We start from the raw sequence: 8,628 nt of genomic DNA, 5'->3' as shown, positions 1-8,628 counted from the left end.
ATATTTTCAATGATCCCTTTTTTAATCTACTACCAGCTTCATCTGTTCAGTCATAGATGCATCTGTGTGTGTTTGCCTGGTCTGTGTTTGTCTATTCAGTGTTGTAATATTTGCTTCAGTGTCTGTACACCATCTTATGACACACACTTGCTTACTCTACCATACACACCATTTCCTTTCCTCTCAGAGGCATGGCGAGGACTTATTTAGAAAGAAAATGGTAGAATGGTCTTACTAGAATGTCAGCCATTTTAAGAAAGTGCTAGAATGTTCTAATAAGACTTCTTGACAATCGAGTGCTCACACAACCATAATGTTGATGGATGAAGGACTGTATATATTACCTATAATTCAGTGTAGGCATACATGAGTTTCCGCACTGAGAAATGGAGTCTCTTTACACAAACAACTTTAAAACAGTTGTGTAATTAGGTAAAGCACAATGCTAGCTATGTTTTCTTACTACTGCACTAGTGTTAAAGATCCATCTGACATGCTAGCCAATTATTAACAGATAAGCTTGCAAGCTTTTCGCTAGCTACTGAATACACTACAATAGTGCTTTTCTAGTAACTGTTTTTGATGCACACCATCCCAAATGGCATATTCCTTTATGTTTTTTCAACACCTGTGTTACTTGTTAGCATAAATTCTAATGAGAACTCTTCAATTAAACTCTAGGATTTTGGAGGGAGTGGATGTATATTCCTTTCCCCAGGGCCTCATGTTCCCTTAGCTCATTGTTCTCTCAACCTGATACATACATTGCTAACCCAGTGAACAAAAGATATGAAAAATACATGAAAAATATGTATTTGCTTAGATTAATATGAGATTTAGATTACTATCATGAAGATGATTATTAATACGTCCTTTTGAAGGCATAGAAAACGTGTTTAATGTGGTCACATACAGATGACTAATATGCTGTCCAGCGTAAAGCTTTTATTTATTTATTTATTTATTTATTTATTTATTTAGTCGGAAGAAGGTGGATCATGACCGACCAAAAGAACACCAAAAACAATAACTTTTAATGGGCCAACCTAAGTAAGCCCTGACTGGCCCAACAATGGACAGCTATGGATGACTCTGGTTAGTCATAGGTTTAATATATAAGTCATAGCTCAAAACATGGTGGCAAATCTCCAGACCTATTTTAAAAGACACACTTTTATATCTGTCTTTTCTAGTGATATAGGAAATGGGGCCCTAGGAATAAGGAACCCTTACACCATTGTGACATAGGAACATTGGGTGATTTCCTAAAAGTTTACAAGGAGTGAACATAGGACTCTGGGCACATGGGAGCATAGTGCCTTATACCGTTTTCCCACCAGACGATGCAGCAGGGCTCAGCAAGTTATCTGTAATCCCATATTTTTAAAATATTTCTACCATCACCATACCAAAGTACCCATGTTAAATTTGGTTATCCTTCTTATCTAGGTACCATGTGAGCCAAGCCAGAACATACTGGTAGAGGTAAAAGTAGTGCATCATCCAGGGTCAGCTTGATAGCAAGTTGCTGTCAGTTTCTGACATAAAAAAAAAATAATTCTCTGTTGGTGACTGCCTTCTGATAAAAAAAAAAAAAAAAAAAGGCACTTGGAAGCATTTAGGGAAGCGTTGCTCAACTTCCACTTCAGATGCGCCCACATCACCAGCTAATGGAATCATGAAGTTTTGATGACAGTAGTGTGGTAAAAGCCTCTATTGTAGCTGCTGACAAGCAGACCCTGTGTAGAACATATTGACAGGTGCAATGTGCGTGCTGAAGTTTCTGATGAACCTCCTGTTAAAAGTTGGCAAATCACAGAAACCACTGGAGCTTCCTGACTGTCCGGTGGCAAGGCCAATCCTGCTGCACAGCTTGCACCTTCTGCTTCTCTATGTACACCAAATTGAATACTGGCAGCTGGGACCAGAGGCACAAACTTTACCAATAAATTGTTGAGTTCATGGTAGTCAGTTCAGGATTCTTGGTCCTCTATCTTGCTTTTCCACAAAAAGAGTTCCAGGAAAAATGCAGGTTATGTTTTTGCAATCAAGGTAATCTCAAAACAACAGAATGTTGTGGTGAATCAATTACGTACAAGGACATAGTGTTATAAGGTGCAATTCCAAATCGCATCAGCAGGTGCTTGCTTTGTTGCTGGATAGAGATAGTTGGCAAGATTGCACTTCCAGGTTCTGACTGATAAAGCAGATAGCTTCTCCATATCTGCAACGTTCGCAGAGATACCAATGCAATACATACAGATTGGTACCTGAAAAAAGAAGAGGATATTTCTTTAACTTCCTAACTAATTGATGCTTTAGATTTGTCATAATGCATCTTTGGCCTGGCTTCCCACCGGATTTGCTTATACACAGACTTGAGCTGTCTTCTTGTGTGTATTGGCTGGAGGGATTTGAATGATTCTGTTGGAATTCATGTAGGACGTTATCCATCTCAATTGGCAAGTTCAGCTTATCATTCCATCCAAGACTGGCTGTCAGGGTGTGGAACCTTTGGGATTGTCAAACTCACTCCCTTCTTTTGTTCAAATCCCTTGTCCAGATGTATCATTGAATCAGGCTGAATAATATCAGTTCACATACACAAATCTAGGGGTGCATCACTCTGTGTAATCACCTGACATAACTGTCACTGATAGGGTGTAGGAATCTACAGTCTGGGCTAGAAAGAAATAAGCCTCACCCCTGGTTCTTCATATCACTCTGTCTTTTTCTTACAATCATTGCTGGTGCTGTGCTCAGTTGCACAAAAGTCCAAAATAATCCACCTTAAGACATCGTTAACTAAATAATATGATGTGGATGCCCTGCTAGCCCATTTATACTTGTCGTCCATGGTTATAGGCTATATATACAAGGAGTACTGTAAAGAAAGCCAAAACATGAAATTGGGTTGATGTCATGTTTTTGCCAATGTACAGGAGTGATGATGAACAACAGGGAGATGGCAAGTTGATTTCTGCTTAATAATAATTGAAATGATATTTGTTGATTTGCTAAATTCCATTCTCAGGTATAACCCACTTGCCTCATTCTGTTCTTTGGTCTACATTAAATTAAAGCCAGTTCTTGAACACTCTCTCTCTCTCTCTCTCTCTCTCTCTCTCTCTCTCTCTCTCTCTCTCTCTCTCTCTCTCTCTCTCTCACTCTCTCTTTCTCTCTCTCTCTGTGTGTGTGTGTGTGTGTGTGTGTGTGTGTGTGTGTGTGTGTGTGTGTGTGTGTGTGTGTGTGTGTGTGTGTGTGTGTGTGTGTGTGTGTGTGTGTGTGTGTGGTCCAGACTGTAATTACACTTCCTCCCACACCAGTGTTCCAGTACCTCACTGCTCCTCCTTACACTCCATATTGAGCAGGTTTCTAAAATGAAAGTTGGTTTTGGTTTGTTTTCTTTAGTCATATGTTATATGAATGGAATACTCATGTCTAGGAAGAAGAGGGAATCGGTTGGGGTTTGTAACTGGTAAATCTTGAAATGAAGAATCTCAGATGAACGGATACATTTGGTTGTTTGAAATGGATCCCGATACCAGGCTCAGATGTGGTGACTATGGTCAGGAAAGGCCATTTTGAACTGAACCCGCTGAAACCAGCCCTGCGTTCTGTTTTTAACCCACTCTCATCAACTTGCCTTTTCTGCTTCCCCATCGCCATTTAAGGTCATTCCATTACGTTACAAGGTCAACTGGAGTTTATTAAAGGCCTGAGGGATGAAGTTCACTCAGAATTATTCAAAATACATTGCAGTCTGAGCCAGTATTATTTTTTTAAATGTTGAATGAAGGTAATTATAGATGTAAATAGGAGCTATGAAATATTTGATATTTTAAATGTATTAAATCTTGTGTGTCATAGTAGAAGGTTGTGTTGTTGCCTCACAAGCATAAAATCCAGGGCATTTAGTTTAAACATGTAGTTTGCGTATTGATGAACTGGAAGCTACATATTTGTGGTAAAATGGAATATTGGGTACATTTAATTTGAAGGAACCCTTGCAATGCCCATTTAGGACCTGACTGGATATGAGGGTGTTTTCCTCCTATACACACCTTACTTTGTCCTGTAGGTGCATTCCTACAGGGAGGACTTTTATAAGGCTATTTTATTCAGAAACTATTCTAATTCCAATTGAATTTTATAATCCTTTAAAGGTCCATCCTGAGCTCAGGTTACTGTTTGTGTGGAGTTTCTATGTATGTTCACCCCATGTTCATGTGGGTGTCTTTAGGATTCTAGGATTTCTAGGTGGGTAAATTGCCGCTAGTTGTGTGTAAGGTACCCAGGGAGCCCCTAGCTAACTAACTATATCATATCTCATTTGTCTATGACCTACGTAGTGCCAATAATGTGAACATACATCCATGCTATATGTATGTGTATGATTATGCTATAATTGGGAGGCCATTCAAACGCATTGACTCACATCATGGCGTTTAAATTTATTGTCCTCAAAGTCTGGGCCAGCTTCTCCTCAACTCTCGGAGTCGGCTAACACGGCATGCAGTTGATCAAGATCAGTTTAATAGAGGTGGATCTATACAAAGATGGCTGATTGCAGGTAACCAAATCCAGAATATGGCAACTGGAAACAGACAAAAAGAAAGGCTTATTACATACCTTTGACAGCCAGTGCCCTCGATGGCACCAATATGAAATTTGACGTGTGGACGACATTATTTTGTTTGCCCATCAGATTTGTCCAGGTAGCTATGTGTGGAACCAGCTCCCATTAAGGATGCTATGATTGTTGATTGCAGAAGAATGCCGTAACACTAGTCTGGTCCTCAAGTTTTTCTTACCAGTTCTGAGATATAGCTGTGTGTTTATCTGCTTGAAAAACATCATGACAGTCAGATATATCAAGTGTCATGGCAGCATGAAGTTAGACAGCTCTCACTACCTTGGATAAAAACTCTATTTTATGACTAGTTTTACTGAGAGCAAGTCATCTAGCCAGGCTTTACAATTCATGACAACTGCAAATGGCACACAGGCCTGTTTGACAATGGCAACTCAGTACATTGGCAATTGTAGTTCTTGTTGGTGAAGACAGAAAACCCACTGGGGAAGGATGCACTGGCCCACCATGTACTATATTCATCCACTACAGATTCTTCCCATGTTGCACGGAATTGAGCAACTAGCAAGACCTTGGTTCCACTGCTGCTCTTGCTACTGGTTGAAACACCCTAGCAGCTTTCTTCTCAAGCAGATCTGCTACCTCAAAAGGATGGAGATATTTGACTAGCTAGGCCACCTTTACCTGGTGGTCTCATTCCCACAGAACCAATTGTCAATTGATTACTGTGTCCCTACATTCTAAGAAACTCCTGAAAGCAAGTGAGTCTAGTACACATACTTTGTATGTCCTTAGGAAGCTGTTTCTTGAATGGTGCAACAATTTGAGCTGGTGCATTGTCTGACTCCCAAAACACTAACTTTTCTTCAGGGACTGATAGACAGTTGCAAGTCTCTATTCACGATAAAGGTATATGTATTGACCACTACAGTACAGGTATTACATCTTTTCATTTAAGGGCCAAGGTGCCGACATCTGCCACAATTTCCCAAGAACCTAGCATGGGATCTCCCCTTTGTGTTGTATTCCATTTAGGCCCCTCCTATGCCTAACGATCCAAATAACAGCTTTTTTTTATTATTAGTTCAGCAAAAAGAGTGGGAGAACTTCATGCTCTACTAATAAACTTGCCTTACATGTGCCTTATCTAAGCAGAGGCTGGCTGACTGCATGATGGACATCATCTCAGTGGCCTATAGTATTTGGCCTAGACGCCCAGGCCCTACCGTGACATGGTACTCTACAAAGAGCATCTGCTCATCGTGAAATTTACTCAGAGATGTCACCCTCCAAGTCATTTTGGAAGGTCTCAGCTTAAGTGCGCACAAGAATGTATCGAGGTGATTCTCACCACCACTGGAGGTTATAAGGTCGTTCATAGAACCACAGTTATGTGTTCCTTGTGTTTACCCATAATACTCGAGTATTGTTATTTGTTTGTCTGTGTCAAGATTATAGTATTTGTAGTTTAACTTACTGCTTGAAAACTGCATACGTGGCCCTTCCATTTGTGCGAGAATTATGTCTTTCTTTGCTTTCCTAACATGTTAAGCATTGCCAGCCAATCACAGGTTTCTGTTAAGTCATTTATACAGAGCCGCCTCAAATCACAGAGAAGTTTATTACTACTTACTGTATATGCAATTCAGAAGCTGGTACACTAATACCGTGATATGTCCATTCATCCTTTACTAAAGAATAAAATCAGATGTTCTGTCAGTCAACAGATGTGGTGTCACCCCTTTAGTGTGTTTTTGCCCTTCCTTTACTACCTCATATCAAAAACCATGGACATGACACTCGATAGAGTGAAAGAGAGAGAGAGCGGGAGGGAGAAAGTGGGTGGGATTGCATGCTGCCTGAGGCTGAGAGGGGCCGACCGAGGGAATGAGAGCTTACGCACATGTTCTCCAGCCTGTCTGCTGTAAACACTTTAGCTCCAGAGGACAACAGGACGCACGCACTCGCACGTGCCTGAGGGTATTTCTTGACTACCTCATCATCATCATCCTCTTCACACTAATGCTTTAGGACGAGCTTAAGCGTGAATTTCAACACAGTCCACACGAGTATGTGTTGACTTTCATCCTCTTTTCCTCCTCCATTTGACTATATTTTTGTCTACGTCTTCCTCTGATTATATCATCCTCTCTCCGTCTCTCTCGCTATCCCTATCATTTGTCTCTCTCTTTTTCTCTCTCTCATGTTTGTTCATCTCTCTCTCTCTCTCTCCTTTTTTATTAGTCCCTTTCTCACACTTTTCTTCTCATATCTATTTTAGTTTTTCTTTCTCTTATTCTCACTCATTTTGTTGTTCTCTCTCCATTTTTTCTATACCTTTCTTCTTTTCTCTTTCTCCCTTCCTTCATAAGCTTTTCTCTCTCTTTTTCTTGACATCATGTTCTCTTAATCTATTACTCTCTGTCTCTGTCCTCCCTTTATTACTCCCTGTCTTTCTCTCTCTCTCTCTCTCTCTCAGCATGAGTGAGTCTAAACAGTGACCTGAGAGTTAACAGGAATCCCTCTCTTTCCCTCTCTAACTTCAGATGAAAAGTAGGAGTGAGTGAGCGAGTGGAGGAGGAGAGGAGAGCTGGATTGGGGGGCGGTGTAGCTGAGAGGCCACAGAGGGGGGTTCCAGCATTACTGAAAGGGCTGGACAGCGCGAAAGAGCAGAAAAGAAGGAAGAAAAGAAGCGAGAGGGGGAGAGAGAGGGAGAGATGGCGAGTGGAGAGATCTCCACTCTTCCCTCGGCTTCGGCCGACAGCTTTCCCCCGGGCCACTTCAAAGACCCCAAGCGGCTGTACTGCAAAAACGGAGGCTACTTCTTACGCATCAACCCAGACGGACGAGTGGATGGCATCCGCGAGAAAAACGACCCCAACAGTAAGACCCCTTTCTAAAAAAAAAATAAAGGTATGAGAGAGAGAGAGAGAGAGAGAGAGAGAGAGAGAGAGAGAGATTGTTGTTAGGCCTCATGTTAGTGTTTACTTCCTTCACTTGGAGGAGATTGAGAAAAATAGAAAGATGGAAAGAACTGTAAGGCAGAGCAAAGAGCAGGAGAAAATGAGAGAGCGAGAGATACAGAGACTGAAAAAAATCTTGAGTATGAGAGACACAACTAGAAAGGATGAACAAGGGAGAGAAATACGGTAAAGAGAGAAGGAGAAAGGAGGAGAGAATGAAAGAGTGAAAGAGAGACTGAAAGAGAAACAAAAAGAAAGACGGACTGAACACAGGAGAGAAATAAAAGGAATGTACTTAGCCTTTAGGTTTGTGTTTACACTCTGTTACTCTGCTACATAACTCACCTAGAGAGAGAGAGAGAGAGAGAGAGAGAGAGAGAGAGAGAGAGAGAGAGAAGGGTAGAAAGAGAGGGAGGCAATACAAAGCATCTTTATGCTGTAGCACGGCAGGGAAAGAAATCAGGCCCAACTTTCCATCTGACTTCTCACTGTGGGATTTTGTCATTTATAAACACAAGGAAAATAACTTTTTTAAACCCAATAAGATTTCAGTCAATTCCTTTACACAAGATTTTCTATTCTGATTGGACAGTGCGTGTTGATTAATTTTCTATAAGAGCAGCTCTGACAGTAGTTGTAGGTTTATAATAATACAGTATAATCTTTGATATGGTAAAGCTTTCTCGATAGTTTAACATTTATGGAAGAGTCTCCAGTCAGTGAGTTTTTCCACCATGGGAAAGTCTTCAGGACAGAGCACTTTCTACTTTCTGGTTTCTCAGTAACATGTCAAGCTGGGATTTTGTCTTATTAACTTTGTGAGAGGAAAAAGATGATGGAACGAGGATGGAATGAGTGTATATGACTGGTTTAATGTAAGTGATAACAGTACTGTAACATTCACTGTAACTATAAATGGATAAACAGTTATTCTTTAATATATATATATATATATATATATATATATATATATATATATATATATATATATATATATATATATATATATACTGCCAAACTGACAAATAGACATCTGTAAATAATGTGTTTAAGAAATTTGTGTCGCCTCTG

General features: G+C 40.3%; 1 protein-coding gene across 2 annotated transcripts in view; it reads left to right on the top strand.

Annotated features, from left to right (window-relative positions):
• The first annotated feature begins 6,488 nt into the window (after positions 1-6,488).
• The window catches only part of fgf2 (fibroblast growth factor 2), a 17,992-nt gene continuing 15,852 nt past the window's right edge, over positions 6,489-8,628 (top strand). The window contains exons 1-2 of one of the 2 annotated variants that reach the window (XM_053688217.1): positions 6,489-6,663; positions 7,141-7,477. In XM_053688217.1, coding sequence (XP_053544192.1) covers positions 7,312-7,477 — 166 coding nt within the window. In that variant the 5' untranslated portion in view covers positions 6,489-6,663; positions 7,141-7,311. The remainder of the gene's footprint in view (positions 6,664-7,140; positions 7,478-8,628) is intronic. The other variant, XM_017456678.3, reaches the window with a different exon arrangement.

The sequence above is a fragment of the Ictalurus punctatus genome, chromosome 2 (assembly GCF_001660625.3).
Source record: "Ictalurus punctatus breed USDA103 chromosome 2, Coco_2.0, whole genome shotgun sequence".
Taxonomy (NCBI): Eukaryota; Metazoa; Chordata; class Actinopteri; order Siluriformes; family Ictaluridae; genus Ictalurus; species Ictalurus punctatus.
Note: the sequence above shows the minus strand (reverse complement) of the source record. Positions and strands in the feature narration are given on the sequence as shown.